Source organism: Penicillium chermesinum (assembly GCF_028974085.1).
Source record: "Penicillium chermesinum strain IBT 19713 chromosome Unknown utg000002l:1.0-5270490.0:1.0-5274688.0, whole genome shotgun sequence".
In the NCBI taxonomy this organism is placed as follows: Eukaryota; Fungi; Ascomycota; class Eurotiomycetes; order Eurotiales; family Aspergillaceae; genus Penicillium; species Penicillium chermesinum.
The window spans coordinates 3,343,333-3,360,562 of NW_026695312.1; the positions used below are offsets into that span (position 1 = coordinate 3,343,333).

The 17,230-nt window shown below is 51.4% G+C and overlaps 10 protein-coding genes across 10 annotated transcripts; 8 read left to right on the top strand and 2 right to left on the bottom strand.

Annotated features, from left to right (window-relative positions):
• Positions 1–94: 94 nt before the first annotated feature.
• On the top strand, positions 95–1,288 carry N7468_002108 (uncharacterized protein; the record flags this gene model as incomplete). Its single annotated transcript, XM_058471405.1, has 1 exon — positions 95–1,288. One exon carries the CDS (start codon positions 95–97, stop codon positions 1,286–1,288), a length of 1,194 nt encoding a protein of 397 aa, XP_058334546.1.
• Positions 1,289–1,304: 16 nt separating this feature from the next.
• N7468_002109 (uncharacterized protein) lies at positions 1,305–1,769 on the top strand (the record flags this gene model as incomplete). The annotated part of the gene is made up of 1 exon (XM_058471406.1): positions 1,305–1,769. The coding sequence occupies one exon, from the start codon at positions 1,305–1,307 to the stop codon at positions 1,767–1,769; it is 465 nt and encodes a 154-aa protein (XP_058334547.1).
• Positions 1,770–2,092: 323 nt separating this feature from the next.
• N7468_002110 (uncharacterized protein) lies at positions 2,093–3,249 on the top strand (the record flags this gene model as incomplete). Its single annotated transcript, XM_058471407.1, has 2 exons — positions 2,093–2,144; positions 2,237–3,249. The coding sequence occupies 2 exons, from the start codon at positions 2,093–2,095 to the stop codon at positions 3,247–3,249; spliced, it is 1,065 nt and encodes a 354-aa protein (XP_058334548.1).
• Positions 3,250–4,045: 796 nt separating this feature from the next.
• Positions 4,046–5,906, top strand: N7468_002111 (MFS transporter; the record flags this gene model as incomplete). The annotated part of the gene is made up of 7 exons (XM_058471408.1): positions 4,046–4,061; positions 4,152–4,392; positions 4,447–4,841; positions 4,897–4,958; positions 5,021–5,596; positions 5,652–5,766; positions 5,821–5,906. The coding sequence occupies 7 exons, from the start codon at positions 4,046–4,048 to the stop codon at positions 5,904–5,906; spliced, it is 1,491 nt and encodes a 496-aa protein (XP_058334549.1).
• Positions 5,907–6,662: 756 nt separating this feature from the next.
• N7468_002112 (uncharacterized protein) lies at positions 6,663–7,429 on the top strand (the record flags this gene model as incomplete). Its single annotated transcript, XM_058471409.1, has 2 exons — positions 6,663–6,785; positions 6,845–7,429. 2 exons carry the CDS (start codon positions 6,663–6,665, stop codon positions 7,427–7,429), a joined length of 708 nt encoding a protein of 235 aa, XP_058334550.1.
• Positions 7,430–9,132: 1,703 nt separating this feature from the next.
• N7468_002113 (uncharacterized protein) lies at positions 9,133–9,495 on the bottom strand (the record flags this gene model as incomplete). The annotated part of the gene is made up of 1 exon (XM_058471410.1): positions 9,133–9,495. The coding sequence occupies one exon, from the start codon at positions 9,493–9,495 to the stop codon at positions 9,133–9,135; it is 363 nt and encodes a 120-aa protein (XP_058334551.1).
• Positions 9,496–10,444: 949 nt separating this feature from the next.
• N7468_002114 (uncharacterized protein) lies at positions 10,445–10,777 on the bottom strand (the record flags this gene model as incomplete). The annotated part of the gene is made up of 1 exon (XM_058471411.1): positions 10,445–10,777. One exon carries the CDS (start codon positions 10,775–10,777, stop codon positions 10,445–10,447), a length of 333 nt encoding a protein of 110 aa, XP_058334552.1.
• Positions 10,778–10,877: 100 nt separating this feature from the next.
• N7468_002115 (uncharacterized protein) lies at positions 10,878–11,841 on the top strand (the record flags this gene model as incomplete). The annotated part of the gene is made up of 2 exons (XM_058471412.1): positions 10,878–11,280; positions 11,426–11,841. The coding sequence occupies 2 exons, from the start codon at positions 10,878–10,880 to the stop codon at positions 11,839–11,841; spliced, it is 819 nt and encodes a 272-aa protein (XP_058334553.1).
• A 953-nt stretch (positions 11,842–12,794) lies between these two features.
• On the top strand, positions 12,795–14,835 carry N7468_002116 (gamma-glutamyltransferase; the record flags this gene model as incomplete). The annotated part of the gene is made up of 7 exons (XM_058471413.1): positions 12,795–12,986; positions 13,038–13,071; positions 13,125–13,284; positions 13,337–13,922; positions 13,971–14,131; positions 14,198–14,331; positions 14,387–14,835. The coding sequence occupies 7 exons, from the start codon at positions 12,795–12,797 to the stop codon at positions 14,833–14,835; spliced, it is 1,716 nt and encodes a 571-aa protein (XP_058334554.1).
• A 386-nt stretch (positions 14,836–15,221) lies between these two features.
• Positions 15,222–17,221, top strand: N7468_002117 (uncharacterized protein; the record flags this gene model as incomplete). Its single annotated transcript, XM_058471414.1, has 2 exons — positions 15,222–16,948; positions 17,128–17,221. 2 exons carry the CDS (start codon positions 15,222–15,224, stop codon positions 17,219–17,221), a joined length of 1,821 nt encoding a protein of 606 aa, XP_058334555.1.
• Between the last annotated feature and the right edge of the window lie 9 nt (positions 17,222–17,230).

Here is a 17,230-nt window from a genome sequence, read left to right on the forward strand (position 1 = left end):
CCATGTGCACGCAGAGGACATTTGGGGGAATGTGACTAGTGACTTACCAGACCACTCTTTCACTTTGAAGATCTCCGATCAGAGCTCGAATATAATGATCGCAGCAGAGCAGCCAAGTGCAAAAGAAGGATGGACGAACGTCATCTTTTCCAACCTAAGCTTACCCACCGATGGCGACTTTTCGATCGAAACTGCCTTGAAAAACAAGGAGGGATCAGTCGTTGTATCTGGAACCTCCCACTTAACCATTGCCTCGAATGCTTCCGTCCCGCGGATCCTATTCGGTGATTTGCATGTACACTCCGACGACACTGTCGGAACCGAATCATCCATCTACAACTTTTCCTACGGCCGAGACATTGCAGGACTCGATGTCCTCGGGTACACCGCAAATGATTTTCAGATTACGAGAGCTCGCTGGGATGCAACAGTAGAGCTGATCCAAACCCTCAATGAGCCAGGCAGATTTGTCATATTCCCTGGCACTGAATGGTGCGGGAACTCTGCTGCTGGGGGCGACCACAACGTCATTTTCCTTGCCGATCCAACAAAATACTCTCCTGAATTCCCATTTGACCGACATGGGAATGTGGCACGCTCTTTCGAATGGTCGGAAGACGGCCCTGATGACCTTGTCCCAGGCACATGGCCCCTGGACGAAGTTTACTGTACTTATGCCGGCGAAGCAGAATCTCATCTTCTTATCCCCCATGTCGGTGGCCGACGCTGCAATCTTGCCTGGCATCATCCGCAGCTTGAGCGATTGGTCGAGATCGGAAGTGCATGGGGCCAGTTCGAGTGGCTTCTGCGGGATGCTGTGCGCAGAGGTTGGAAGCTGGGAGTTTCTGCCAATTCTGACGAACATCGCGGCCGCTGCGGCGGCGGCGTCCCTGGGACGGCGGTATTCGGAACCAGGGGAGGTCTGACTGGAATCTTGGCTCCTAGTCTTGATCGTGAGAATGTCGCTGCAGCTCTTCGTGCGCGGCGGACGTTCGCGACTACTGGGCAGCGGTTGGTGGGACTGGTCTCAACCCCCGATGGGCAGAGTTTTCAGGGCGATGAGGTTGAGTTGGTAAACATGGTTCCGTTCGAGCTCGATTATCACTTCCTTGGTGAGAAGGGGTTCTCGTCTATCGAGGCTTTCGATGCTTCTGGACTGATCTGGCGCCGGAATTTCTGGTCCGAGGCTCAACTACCCGCGACAATCCTGCGTGTGACATGGCGGAGCAAGACTGTACGATCGCTACCGGGAGGCGTTGTGGAATGGTACCATCACCCTGTCGGATAGCTCTGTGCAGAGCATAATGCCATTCGGAGGTTATGAAAACAATGCTGAAGACTTTGCCCGTATGGAGAGTGACTCTGTCGTCCGCTTTTCTAGCAAGACAAGCGGTGACTTGGATGGCGTGAATATTGTACTAGCAGGTGATTGCGCTCCCTCTAGTATTGTCGTTGCAGGATCTTTGGGCGGCTATGTCAAAGTAGGCGATGTATTAGCGGGGAACCCACACAAAGCTCAGCCTACTTTTGAGCTCACAACCTCTTGGAAGGAGGCCGAACGTGAAAATGGAAGCAAGATTGATATTCGGGGCGGTGCCGAACTCTTTGTCCGAGTCGAGGCCATTCCAGTGGTCGAGCTTCCACGCCGAGTGCAAGGCAGAGCCGCACTGCGACCTCTGCGAAAGGGAACACACGGCGTGTACTTTGTGGGCCGTGAATGGAGCGGAGAGAAGGTTGTGACAAGCCCGATCTTTTTGAACCACACCTAAATTAGATCAAACTAGGCCCTGGGTCTGCTGGGACACGGTAAGCGTCGCGTTGATTACCGTGTTTGGACTAGCACATTCGCCTTGCATGCCATGCTAAGTATCGCTCACGGTTTGATTCCTTGTCATATTTCGTCTCACCCGCTTAGAATCTAATATTTTGACCCCAATTGTGGCTGAGCAGAAGGCCAAGCACTGCAGAGTAGAATTACCCGATGTCAGCTCGCAGCCGCGCGCTGTGCCCCCCCCCCCCCCACCTTAGAAGACATAGAGAAACATGGGAATTGGAGGCTCCCACCCGACACTTCCTTTGCATAATCCTCATCATGGCCGACGAAAAGAAAGCCAACCCTTTCGAGGACTTGAATACCTCCGAACGTGAATTATCCGGCCCCTCGACCTCCAATGCAGGGCCATCCAATGCAGGGCCACATGTGGAGCTCCCACCGTATTCACCCCCGAGTACTCAGCTCCTGACCAAGGTCTGGCCTCTGGGGGCCAGCCAGACCGCGACAGGGATCTGAACGACTCAGGTCATGTAACTGGAGCATTTGCAAACCAGCCTACTTCGAACTTATCGCAGCCGTACCCCGGTCAACAGCCTGGCGCATACCTCCCTCAGCAGCTCAACCAGTACCCAAGCCAGCCATACCCACCTCAACAAGGCCCATACCCTTCCAATCAATATCCTCCCATCCCAGACCACAAAAAGCCAATTGTCATACCAGCAATCGGTCCCGAAAATGTCTCTCCATTCCTTCGTGCCTACGCCCCCATCCTCGAGAAATATAAACTCCCCAAAGACTCGTTCTACCGCTTCCTCGACGAACTGAACGAAGTCAAGTCCACCAGTCCACCTCTGCAGGTGCTCGATGTCACCGGCGGCATCCTGCAAGCGGTTCCAATCCTCTTCCCCCTCCGCTGGATTGGTTCTGCAGTAAGCGGACTAGCCAGCCTTGGCGGTTATGGGGTGTCGAAAGGCCGCGCCGACTTGGCCATAAAGAAAGCCAACAAGGAAGTCTTTGGCCCACGTGGGCTGAAAGTCGAAATCGCGAAGCTGGATGCTATCGCGCATATCGCCCACATTCCTATCCTTGATCAATATGGCAAGATGAACCGTCAAGCGCCGCTCGTTCGGCAACTGGACGAACTTTCGCAGCCTGCGTCCAATGAAGCACAGGAGTTATATCTGCAGAAGAGGCGCATTCAAGTTCTGCAGCCGTGGATCGCTGAGCTCGACATTGATGTTCTTCCTTGGACTCCAAAATCGAAGTTGCATCGTTTCAATAATGTGCTGAAGAAGAAGAATAACCCAGAGGATAGTCAGAGGGACCGTCGTCGTGATGAACGTAGCCGTGATAGCCGTGACCGCAGGGAGCACGAATACAGATCGGAGGACGGAGAACCCGAGTTCCGGAGACCTCTTTGGCTGGTGATTCGAGAAACCGAAAGTGCTGGTTCGGAAGGGAAAAGGGGGAACTGAGCTGTTTTAATGAGCTGAGTTCAAGCGATTTTTTTGCATAATTACGGCCCATAGAGACTACGAATTAACCTTCACAATGAACCCAGATAGTGCTAGAGTGTGGCCTACCCAATTTTCGAGGGTAGGCTTGAGCTTGGTCAGATAGGAATCGAGTAGCTGTTTCCCCACATCCCCGGATATTTCCCCCTCTTTTCCATGTGGGGCATCGCGTCTGTGTAATATGAACCCTGTGGCTACTTTGGATGCAAGTAAATATTCTCAAAACCTCGAGGGAAATCTGGATAGTTATCAGGGCTTCAAGTATCACAAAAAGCCAGGGGTCCTACTTGTCGGAAAAGAACAGGGTCAAATAGCAATAACCCCCCCTTATTAGCGGAAATGGCAGTCCACCGTATTCCTCCGGATTTCTTGACCCGAGAGCGAATACGACTAATAGTCAGGCCCGCGCATAAGCCATGCACATCTTCTGTTTTTGGACCCATGGGCGAAGCCTCGCATGTTCTTATGCATGTTCAACTGTCATAAATTTTTGAACCGGAAGATACGCGCCGATGCTAGAAATCCCCGTGTTTAGTAGTTCCGATCCACCTGAGTACTTTCTCCTCTACGATCTTTCGTCCGTTTTTAAGTGCATCGGACGATTACCTTCACGCTGAACGACCCGGGCCATTATCCTCCGAAGAGCCTTTGCGACTCCTATGCGTGCAGCATCCAACCAGCTTTGTTCCACCAATTAACGGCACAGCGTCCCAACCCCCAACAAAGCCGGATGCGATAATCGTCCTCCAGACAGAAAATGGAGCACTCTGAAGGTATGTCTGCTGTAATGTGTTGCATACCTAAGTTTGGATCGACATGCGACGAAACGTGAGCTTATTTTGACCTTTTCTGTCCGAGTATAGGTACCTCTGTTAGCGGCTCCACCCCCAGGGCAAGCAGCCACGAAGTCCAGCGCATCAATGACACCCTAGATATTGAAAAGGGTCGTGAATCCGAGAATACATACGAGGTGCAGAGCAAACAGCCTCAAGATCCGAATATCGTGGACTGGGACGGTCCCGACGACCCAGAGAACCCGCTCAATTGGTCCAAGAGCAAGAAACTGAAGGCGACGGTGTCAATTGCGCTCATTACGCTTCTTACGTAAGGAATAGCATTCTCCTGAGGCCAGAGTGACTTTCGCTAATACACTTGAAGCCCTCTCGGGTCGTCTATGTTCGCACCTGGCGTGATTGAGCTGGTTCAAGATTTCCATATCACAAGTACTCTGCTGTCTTCATTCGTTGTCTCCGTCTACCTGCTCGGATACTCTATCGGGCCACTCCTAATTGCGCCTTTATCTGAGATCTACGGACGGCGAATTATCTTCAACGTGTGCAATGTGATATACGTGGTTTTCACGATACTGTGTGCCGTCGCACCAGAAATTGGCAGCTTGATTGTTTTCCGGTTTTTTGCGGGTTGCGCAGGAAGCTGCCCCTTGACGATTGGCGCTGGTTCCATCGCAGACATGTATGTCCGAGAAAGAAGAGGACGCGCAATATCGTCTTGGGCCATGGGCCCTATTCTCGGGCCAGTCGTTGGTCCTGTCGGTGAGTTCCGTGTATCTTACTGAGATTGGAGTTCGCAATCGCTGAGTTTTGATAGCGGGTGGATACCTCTCACAGGCCAAAGGATGGCGATGGACCTTCTGGGTGCTGGCAATGGCGGTGAGTGTCCAGACGCATGTTCTCAGGGTTTGCCGAAACCCGGGCTAATATCCCACTCACAGAGTGGCGCTGTCACCATCAGCTCGTATTTTACAATCAAAGAGTCATACGCACCAACGCTTCTTGAAAAAAAGGCAAAGAAACTGCGCAAAGAGACTGGAAATCCTAACTTACGCTCCGTCCTCGATCGAGGAAAAACCCCACGTGAGTTGTTCATGTTCTCAATCGTCCGACCGGTTAAGATGTTGGTGTTCTCGCCGATTGTCATCATGCTCTCGACGTACGTGGCACTCGTCTACGGATATCTGTATCTTCTCTTCACCACCATCAGTGAAGTTTTCACCGAGCAATACCATTGGTCCCAAGGATCCGTGGGTCTTGCATATCTCGGGATCGGAATTGGATCTCTTTTCGGTCTTAGCGTGCTGAGCGCTACCTCCGATTCATTGCTGAAATTCCTTACACGAAAGCACGGAGGTGAGCCAAAGCCCGAGTATCGTCTGCCTCCCATGATCCCTGGGGCTCTTCTGGTCCCGAGCGGCCTGTTCATCTATGGATGGACAGCCTACTACAGGACCCATTGGATTGTTCCCATCATTGGCACATCCTTACTGGGCCTTGGCATGTTGTTGTCGTTTGTAAGTACCTTAAAGCCCCGAGTCAATGTCCATACTAATCAGCTTTTGCTTGCAGATGACCGTCAGTACTTATCTCGTTGACGCATACACTATCTATGCTGCTTCTGCTGTGGCTGCTAACACCGTCCTTCGGTCCCTCGTTGGAGCATTGCTTCCCCTTGCCGGACCCAGTATGTATTCTGCTCTCGGCCTGGGCTGGGGTAATTCGCTATTGGGATTCATAGGGCTCGCATTCTCACCATTGCCTATAATCTTTTATCTCTATGGCGAGCGTATAAGAAAAAGCAGGCTCGCCCAGGTCGAATTCTAACCACGCCAGAGATAAGGACACCGTGTGTACTCATGGAAAATAATCTCCATGATTCAGGAATAACGAATGACTAGAATAGCAAATGAATGACGTATTAAAACATTATCTTCGTTGAGAGCAGAGGCATAATTCCAAAGAACTAGCAGTTAGTACTCGACGAAACGATGGGCACATTAACACAAGAACATGAGATCTACGTTCAAGTATCCTTACGAAATGGAGCAGCGTGTATGGCTTTGATAATTGCCAGCCTAACGTCCATCATCCGCCTAAAACGCATTCATAAGAGACCTAACGTCGAAATACAAGAGAGGCTGCTCTTCTCTGGGTAGCACGTGCCTAATGTAGGCGACTCTACTAGTAGCAATGGTGATAAGACAATGGCCTACTCTGACCGCTCTCAAATAACTCACCGCGACAGCCTTGGTGTAAAAGGTCAGCTCGTGCCCTTCTTCGACCAACAATGGTAGAGGCTAGACTGGGTGTTGAACCTGTAGTGTAGCCTTCATCGTAGTTAATTCGATCTCCATTCACGGCCTTGAGCTTGGCCTTACCCGTAAGCTTATAATGGCGTGAAATATGACGAGGAAGTGAAGCAGAATAGAGCTCCTAGTCACTTTAGAAGTCATTTAAAAGCTCTCAAATTTCTCGACTTCTCTTCTTTTCCCCTTCCCCACCATCTGCCTTTCCCCACACGCTGCATCAGAACTCTCATCACAAGCAGCACCAAAACATCATTTCCTTTCCATCAACAAGATGGAAGCCCCAGCCACGAAGCAGTGTGGGCGATGCTATCGCATGAAGCCCCTCGCCGAATTCGTGGGTCGAAGAGGCCAGGAATGCAAATTCTGCCAGCCCTGTCGAGACCAATCCAACGCGGTATGTACACTAAAGGCTCATCGACCTTAACACAGCAATTACTAACAGACTCTCTCTAGAGCCACGCGCGCAAGCGTCGCGAGGACGCCGAGAACAGGGCCCGCGGCAACGAGCAACCGCGGAAGAAAGCAAAAGCGGAGGACGAGGCCAAGGCCGAAGCTGGCGCCGCCCAGGAGGACCAGAGACCACCCGTGGCTGCTCGGGCTTCAACCAACCTGCCCCCAGTTGTCTCGCTAATGGAACTGGGGGCGATGGCCCCAGCACGAGCTGCAGCACCAGCACGAGCTGTACTAGCGCGTCCTGGTACTGAGCAGCTACCACGGTGGCCAAGTAACTCGACGCCGGTCGAGTTTCTTGGTGGGTTGCGCACCTCAGCCAATACACAGGTGCACCAACCCGTTCTGGATCCGGGGTGGACGGCGCCCGAGTTCATTCAGGAGTGGGACAACTCGGACGATGCGCAGATGCGCCAACCCTCGGTTCAAGACTCAGGTTGGCCGACGCAAGCTGGTGCGTCTCTGCCAGAAAGTGGACCGACCAGCTCTGCAGTGGTGCAAGCTGGAGAAGAAACCCCGGCCAGCCAGGAGGAATACAGGGCGGCAATAGAGCTCTCTCGAGAGCTCACACGGGGGTGGCGCATGTAGAGGGTGCCCCCTGTTCTTACACCTGGCTGGCCATGACAACTACCGTTTCTGAGGTCCACCCGACGTCCCACCAGAGGAGGAATAGGGGGTGAGGAGGAGGGAGGGGAGGAGGGGGAGAAGGGAGAGGGGGAGGATAGCACAGTTGAATGCGAGTATGGTGTGGCCTTACAGTATCTTCCTCATGTAGCCCGTGGATCTTTCACTTCATCGTAGCAACGCGCGTACAGTAGATCTTTATAGACCTGTATACCTCATGGCGATGAACGCTAGTACGTTTACGGTTAGCGCTCCCGTAGTTGGGCCCAACGTGGGGCGCTCATTGGTTGTAGATGCGCCACGTGATTTATTAGCCCTCATACAGGCCTCGGCTTCTCGAACACAGCATACATGTTCGGCTGAGCCGAGAACACCAGTTGCAACATTGAAAAACAAAATACTGCAGGGGTCTCAATAAAATATTGAGATTATGAGAGAATATTCCAATAATTTTCTGGGTAGTGTTTTGTTTGTCCGATCATACTTCTCAATACTGGAGCTGGCTGCATAATGGTTCAGGTAACAGGCCGGTATTGATTTAAATCGTATACAAACGTGATGTTCGATAAATTCCACCATGGGTTGCAGCCATACTTGCTTCTTTTACTCAGATGGCGTTTTTATCAGGCCGCCCAAATATGAAGAGGTGTATGGTTACCGAAGTGATATGACTTTGCGTGCTTACGTTTCCCAACGCAGTAGCAGTACGTCAAAATTCGTGAACTCCACTTAATAAAATTAACGATAGTATGTGAATTTTGAGTAAGTTACAAAGAAGAAAAAGATCCATCATTCACTCATCAAAGGGAGCAAAGGATCGGATTGTCTGCATAGAAGCCACCAATTCTTTCTCCGGCACTGCCTTGCGGCTCTCACTCCAAATTTTCATGACACAATCAAACGGTTATGGCAGAATATTGATTCCTTGAGCATACGCGAAAGTATCATACATTTGTTCAGTTCAATCTGGGTCTATGACGGGCGTAAACTTGGATGTCCAGAAAAGGTGTGCCAACGCGGTAAACAAAGAGTTTTGGGTTAGTCCTGTACCAGGGCAGATGCGTCTTCTCCAGAAAAATGAGCTGTGACCATCCTTTGAATAATGTAGCTTTGGCGGAGACCTCACCAGCAAATCCTCATCTGAAAGCTCTGGGACGTAAGACAGGCTGCTCGGGGCGGATCCCGGTCAGGAAGCGAACGGGATTGAAGCAATCAAGGTTCGGGTAGTAGAGCGGATTGAGATTGATTGCCCAAGAGTTCGACAGAATAGTGGTGCCCTTTGGGATCAAGGATCCAGGGTATCTGACAGCCACTGAATTCGCATAGAGTGTGCCACCAAGCACAGCAACGGGGCGGATACAGAGTACCTCTGAGCATAGCGCTTCAAGTACGGCAGATTTCCTTTATTCTCGAAAGATACCACCCCCCCCCCCCTGGGGGCTTCGAGAAGGAACTTGATAAGTGAATCTGGGACTTCCCATGGGGTCTTTGCGGCCCGCAATGGGCTTTTTCGACTAGCTCCATGTTGACTGCGGCTTCTTCGCGACCTCTGCGCTGGGTTTCTGCTTTCCATGGCGCGAATATGTTGGGCACGCGGTTGAGCCACTGCAACGATCCGGCGAGATACCTGCCCGGCACCTTCAAAGAAGCAGAACAATGCGTGGAACTTATCTCTGCCGAATAGTTTTTGAATCCATAGGGGTAGAGAGCCTGATGCAGCATCTGTCTTCGGGTGTGCCATTCCTTGCCTTGGGGTTGAACGAGGATCCCAGCATTGTCCAGTTCAATTCGCCCATCACAAACCGCGGTCGTGAGCTGAAGTTGGTGCTGCATTTTTCGAGAAGGTCTACGGCGATGTTGGGGGATAGTATGGTGATTGTAGGGCGCCGACCGACCCATAAAGTGGATATTGGGCCATAGATGCGGGACCATCTCTCAAATCGGATCCATGGTGATGAAGTCGGGATAATTAATTTATCCCCGATGGTGGGTATAGGTGGTTGCCCCAGAGGAAGTGGAAGGTAAAGCATGAAATCATGAATGAAAATGAAGATCGTCAGGGGAAATAAGGCATTAATCACCGGAGAGCTCGAATCAGAGCTTGACAGTGGAATTATCACCGACTGAACCTGCTTTTCGAGCCGTGTGTGAATCGCTATATTTCACCTATCATCTTAGTTTATTTATCTACTAGTATGAGAATTGAAGACCACTACGAGCCTCATTCTGGTTTAATTTTAAGAGGTTCCAGCAGTTAGAACGCCCTAGACCGGACACTAAGAGAACAAGCAGAGGCCCCACATTTCCGCGAGGAGGGGGTTTCGGGGGGATGAGGCGTCGCACTCTCTGCTCGCTTGATTTCCATCGCCTCTAAAATTCTGATCGGGAATTACATCTTCTTTTCAGATTATAGGCATACATATGGAGCGTCGGAGAAGCCAGTCGAACCTTGAACACTTGAACACACATGCAAGCCCGAGTTCCCAAGTTACGCTACACTCCCACGTAGGCGCCTTGAATGCGAGCCCCGTCACACAGAACACATCTCATATTTGGATCCAGCAATCTCCCCGGGGCAAAGGTGCAATCACGCGAATCCCAGTGGACGGCAATCTACGCATAGCTTCCCAAGTAGAAGACGCGGGTTGAAGATACGCATTAAGGCGCTAGCAGATCACCCCCCACACTTGGCCCCCAAATTGGGCCGGTAATTGATCGACGGTCAAGTGCGTTGACTCTGAGACCCACGGATTTTCGTGCAGCTGCTTATATAATCCGGACCTCGACAGCCCTGCAGATCGCGCTAGCTGATTATTGAATTGCTTTCTCCCTTGTTGCTGGCGATGGGACTGCCATCGCCATAAATGAGAGAGACTCAACGATTTTCTTTCGGGGGGTTGGGGTGATCGTCTGTAATGCCCCTGCGGCGGAGCCACACCAAATCCCGCAAGGGTTGCTCCGAGTGCAAGAGACGGCATGTCAAAGTAAGTCATATTCACAAGGGTCGGCGCGGTCGGGTTTCGCATCCGAGGAGAAGAGGGCCTTCAAAGAGGAGTACACTGGGCCCTCGCGCAACCCTCCGCTAAGGCGACTTTGCCTCCATTCTATGTGGACCACGGAAATCTGATTACATCCACAGTGCGACGAGGAGGTCCCCAAATGCACCCTCTGCAAAAAGCGTAAGCTCGAATGTGTATACCCACCGGATGTTGAGAGTTCGAGTGATTCTTTTGGTCGCGACGGCTCCGACAGTGGCACACGCGCCGGTAGCAGGGTGGCCCCCGGAGGCGAGCTGCCAGTGGCCACGCGCATGCTAGAAATGCGACTGATACATCAATATCTGACTTCTACATGTCAGGAACTCGCCGAGGATGGGATTTCCGGCTATCATCTTTCCATCGTAATCCCCCAGATGGCAACTGCCTCTCCATATCTACTTGACAGCATCCTGGCCTTGGCTGCGCTGCACCTTGCTTCCCTGGATCCAGAAAATCGAGACTACTGGTTAGATGCGGCCAGTAGATATCAAAGCCAGTCCTGTTCGGGCCTAAGCCGAACTCTTCCTGAGATCACCGAGCGGCACTACGAGCCCGCGTTTGTGGCTTCGGTGTTCATTCTCATCTTCGCCACCGGCTTCCCGGTGATATCCCTCGACGGGGTTCCTGAAGACCCTGTCTCTCGGGTGACAGAAGTGCGGTTGCTGTTATCAGGGACCTCTATGCTTTTTCATCGGATGAATGAAATAGGTGCCGAAGGTGAGCTGGATGGGTGGCTAGTAATTGGCCACACCGAAGTACCATTGAATGATCGCCACGGTATGAGGTAAGTTGGCACTATACACAAGAAAGGGTTTACCCAATATTACTGATCTGCTAATCTCTGACACAGCGATCCATCCACCAATGACAATGTAAAGAAATTGCTTGATGTCCATCAGTATGTGAAGAAAAAGACAAAGAGGGAATCAAAACTCACCCAGTCACAGTAATCTCGTACATTCTCTTCGACAGATCGAACCTCTCATAATCAACAACGAATCACCCAACAGAGTGACCTACCAAGCCAGTTGGCAATCCACCATCCAGGCCATTGAACCATGGCCTAAGAGGGGCCCTCGTGGGGGAATCATGGCCTGGCCCCTGTCTGTCACCGAGCAGTACATTTCGTTGTTGCAGCAAGGTGATTGGATGGCCCGGATTTTGTTTCTCCATTATGCCGTGGGGATGCATCTGATGTCGAAACGTTGGTATGTCCGGGACTGGGGCCGGAGGCTTGTTTTGGGCATTTTAGAGCACGTGGACGAAGTTCCGCTCACGTGGCGCGATACTATTACGTGGATGAAGCACGGCGTTGATATTTCGGATGGACGGTTATGACGCGCGTGACTTTGATCAAAAGATATTATGGCTTGATATCACAAGGATGTGGTTATCCAACGAACTACGTGGATGCTTGGTGTCCTGGTATGTTGGCATACGGTTGAAAGCTTGACGCTTTTTCTTCATTTCTAATACCATCAATTCGGATAACTTCAATGTCGGTAGTTCATTCTAGTAGCCAGGACTTCGTGTAAGCTCACTGCTAGAATTTGCGAGGCAGAGGGGAAACACTAGCCGATCATGGCGATTCAATCATATCTAGCGCTAGCTGAATAGATTTGGCGAGGCCCAGTCTCTACGCCAATACGAGATCTGTTTCGAAAGGCACGAGCCATTGCTCCAATTTGTTCGAGAAATATGAACTCGAGATCTGGAATCCAAAAAAAAAAATTTCAAATCAAATCAAATAAAAATCAAAGCGGATCGAAGCGACCACGAGCGTATGGGAGATGCCCACAGGCCAACTGGTGAAGCTTATAAATTTCCTTCGAGCTCGACCTCTCGGATGGCTTATCAGCAGACCCAGCGCCTTGAAGAAGGGGGCGCGGGGTGGATCCGCTCAATCATTCCTTGATTGTGGTCCTGCGATAAGAACTCCCGGAGGCTCCGACTGCTCCAACTCTTTGCTCCGAGTCATTGCTCTTTGCGCCGAGTCATTCTTAGTAGCATAGAAAAGGGAGAGCGTGCCCGATTCGGGCCAAGACGTACATAGTTTCTCGGCGCGATGTACCACCCAACCATCCCCGCCCAAGATGTGGAGAAAAAGGTACGAGCACCGGATGCGACGATATTCCATTCCCCGCCCGTTTTCCCACTGGAAAGTCCCACGCTCACAGCTATTGCAGCCTTTATTGCCTTCATCGGATACCTCAACGGAGGACCGCAACCCTGCACATATCCTATCAGGTGGTACTCAGCGGAAGCGTTCGTGCTCCGTGCCCTCGATCAAAATGGGACTCCTCGCAGTAGTATCATTGGTGCTGTTAATCTCATATCTGCCCCGGGGGCGTACTTCTCCTATCGAGCTGGGATCGAATGAAGATCCTGGCCCGGGCAAGCGGGGAGCCGTTGCGACCGAGAACTCGATTTGCTCACAACATGGAATTGATATTCTGACCATGGGCGGGAATGCAGCTGATGCAGTACGTATTCCGAGTTTTGCACAGAAGTCTCGGTACTGACTCCCCATATAGCTGGTCGCGAGTCAATTATGTGTTGGTGTGACTGGTAAGTCGGGCCAGAAAGTCCTAACCGGATTCCTAGTCTGACACCATCTCTAGGAATGTATCATAGTGGTATTGGCGGTGGCGGCTTCATGGTGGTCAGGTCTCCCGATGGAGAATATGAATTCATTGATTTCAGAGAAACGGCACCAGCTGCAGCATATCAAGACATGTTCAAAAACAATACCAACGCCGCTGTTTACGGAGGACTTGCTAGGTAGGCGACATGGCCCTCTTGGGAAAATCAGTTAGACTGACAGATTGACTAGTGGTGTACCCGGAGAAATTCGCGGCTTAGAATATCTTCACAAGAAGTACGGTATCCTCCCATGGTCAACTGTGGTGATGCCGGCAGTTCGCACTGCACGAGAAGGATTCCCCGTGTCCGAAGATCTGGTCCGATACAGCGAGGCTGCTGTCTCTTCCAGAGGGGAAGACTTTCTTGCGAACGATCCAAACTGGGCTCTTGACTTCGCTCCCAATGGAACTCGTCTTGGCCTGGGCGATATCATTACACGGAAGCGATATGCCGATACACTGGAGACCATTGCCAAGCAAGGGCCCGACGCGTTTTACTCGGGTGCAATTGCCGATACAATGATCAATGCTATTCAAAAAGCAAATGGCACCATGGTTGTCGAGGATTTAACCAATTATACAGTTGCCATCCGGAATACATCCCAGATCACCTATCGCGGACAAACCGTCACAAGCACAACAACGCCGTCAAGTGGCTCGGTCGCACTCAGCATTCTGAGTATTCTCAATACTTACGATGACTTTTTCACCTCTGAGCAAACTTTGAATCTTAGCACTCATCGATTCGACGAGGCGATTCGCTTTGCCTATGGCCAGGTACTTCCTCCCGCTGGAATCGAAATACATCATGCTAACATGACCAAGAGAACTGAGCTAGGAGACCCAGGCTTTGTACCAGGTATGGAAAAGTACGAGCGAGATATGTTGAAGCAGTCGACTGTGGATGAAATCCGGGGCAAGATCTCGGACCAGCATACTCTGAACGTATCCGCTTATGACCCGTCCGGTCTCGAAAGCTTGGAGACGTAGGTTATCTCCATCCGAAATGTACCAAAAAGCAAAAAGCCAGGACTAACCGGTTGGATTGACAGCCCTGGAACTTCGCACCTTGCCGTGGCGGATCATACCGGTCTTGCCGTTTCCTCTATAACTACCGTGAATCTGCTTTTCGGAAGCCAGGTCTTAGTCCCGGAAACGGGCATCATTATGAACAACGAAATGGATGGTTAGTATACCGGAGAAAAACAGACTAGCAACTGAAGTACTAATACTCCACCTAGACTTTTCCATCCCTGGGGTCTCGAACTCCTTTGGCTTTATCCCCTCTGAGGCGAATTTTATTCGTCCCGGGAAACGCCCAATGTCATCCATCACACCTGTGATCGTGACCCGACCTGATGGACAGCTTGCGCTGGTCGCTGGTTCAGCTGGTGGTAGCCGAATCATCACTGCCACTGTCGCGAGCATTATCCATGTCATCGATCAAGGCCTCGACGCAGCTGAAGCTCTTGCAAAGCCACGGCTACATGATCAGCTGGTGCCTGACCAGACTACCTTTGAATACGCCTATGACAACTCTACTGTTGCGTTCATGAAAAGCCGGGGCCACAACGTGACCTGGGTTGCTCCTGGTCAAAGCTCGGCACAGCTAATTCGCGTGTCTCCAAATGGCACCTTTGATGCTGCGGGCGAACCCCGACAATTAACCTCTGCAGGATACTCCATCTAGATGAATATATGAATAGAATTCAGAGTTTTCAGAGTTTCCAGAGATTTTCGACACGTATTGATGTATCACAAAGCCCGTGGTCTAGAACAGAACCTATCAAATCTGTGGACCAAATTAGCCTCCGCACGATAAGATCTATCGCGACTTGGCCCGTGCGCCCGCGTCGCTTTTCTGTGGGAAGCAAACAGAGCGTCCCCGGATTTTTTTTTTCGCTCCATTCCTTTGAGATACATAGTACATACGCAATCCCTTCATTGAACCCTTTCCTTTGTTAATAGGTCTCTTCCTAGTAGGGAGAAGAGCGTTGCAGGAGCAGCGCCTATGCACCAGGATACTCCCCTGGCGTCAGCCCTCCGAATGGAGAGCCGGCTGATGGTACATTGATCATGACAGCAGATAAAGTCCAAGTCGTGGTTTCACCCCGGCCTGCCTCCAATGTTGCCGGATACACCCCCTTCCCGAACGAAGTCACGGACATAATCACCCGCATTCTCGAAGACGATGAGCGCCAGCCGTCCAAGGAGCCAGATTATCCCGTAAACCGCGTTTTCTCGAGCGGTGGGAGTGTATCAAGTTCCTCAGCCCTGACCACTCCATTGGAGCCATCAACAGCCGCCGTCTCTCAATTTGCCTCAAACCCATTCACCTGCGTCGCTTCACCCAAGAAGAAATCCCGGAAGGTACGGACCACCGCCACGCGAGTCATCACTCCCGTCGAGCTCCCCTCCTCCGACGATGAGAACCTCCCGCTTCCTCTGATGACTCCCCGCCGTGAATCTACCGCAAAGCCGAGGAATGGAAATGCTGCAATGGAGCCTGTTGATTCAGACACCGCCGCGCACCCGGAAGAGCACACGAACAAGGCTCCTGCGGACGATGTGTGGGACAATGATGTGCCTGGAGAAGATGATATCTTTGGTGCCGTCGGTGACCTTGAGAAGAACGATGTTTTGATATGGATTGCCAGCCACGAGTTCATGCAAAACCCCTCGCAGCCCGTGTCACGATATGCTCGATTACGCTTTATCGAGCAGCTAGAAACGCAATCGAAGGCTGCAGGTCTGGACGACACCTCCATTTCGAAACTGATTGCATACGTGCGTTGGAATTACTTGGATGTTTGTGGGCTTTCAGGCTTGGAAATAAAGAGCTTCGTCGACCCCGCTGTATTCGGCAAAGAGATCGATGATACAGCTGAGAGCCAGAAATTATCCATGTCTCCAAAAGCACTCAAATCGCTAAAACGGCGTCGCTCAACTGAAACCGATATTGACTACAAGCGGCAGAAAATAAGCTCTAGCGGTTCCTCGTCATCATTCCATACTGCCAATGAGACCAGTGATAGCGTCATGCGCGATGCTTCCGAGTCACCTTCTCGTGGTACCAATCCAATGTCGGCCGCAGACAGAATCGGAAGTACATCTGGATATCTTTATACAGTCCCTGCGCCAGAAACTCCTCAGCCGAAGAGTGCTAATGGACGCGAGATCCTTTTTCCGGCGCAGCCTTCATCTCCTATCTGCACACCTACCAAAGCTAGCGGTCATGTGGACGAGATGTCGTACCCATATGCGTCTCCCAGCACAAAGAAGGCGCACCGACGACATTCATCTTCCATCAATCCTCTCGATAACGCCACCAGGAACCTCGTCCATGAGAGAGTAACGTCTGCTTCCTCTCCAACCGGCCGGAACACGAGCATATGTCACTCCGCATCACCCTCCTTGAGTGCCGACAAGAATAGCTCGAGAGATTACAATGCAATTGCCGTGATATGCACCCCTTCAAACGGCCACAAGGCGCCCTCCCGGGAGTCTTCTAACTCGGTCCGCTTTGTCGATGAATGCAAAGCAGATTCGACGCGGGAGGAGCCTGAATCGCCCCTTTCTGCTCTCAGCCAAAGGATGCGCTCACGACGTTCTTCGATCGCTGCTCTATCTACTCATGAAACGAATGGGGAAGATTCAAACGACGTCCTCGAAACTGACGTAGGCTCTAGGCGCCAGCAGCCGGGCAGTCATCCATCCCCGTCGTCTGACCATGCTGTGGTGAATGATCGCGGCAAAGACATCACGGATGAGATGGAAAAGTCACCTGTTTCGTTACCAATGCGGTATACACTCACGCGCAAAGCTGAAGATCCCGTCAGCGAAGCTGGAAGAGACACTGCAAAGGACATAACTAAGCTACTTGTTTCGCCGAACACCCCTCCGCCTCATACCCCCCACTGTCAATCTTCGTCATCTAGCCGAGATGTAGATGGAATTCAACAACCGAAAAGCCTCCTGTCAGCGTTTTCTCCGTCCCCGAAGACACAAAGGCGGCGATCTTCCTCGGTACACTCCGCCAACGAAATCGCCAAGAACATAACCGCAGAGATACCTGAGCCACCTAT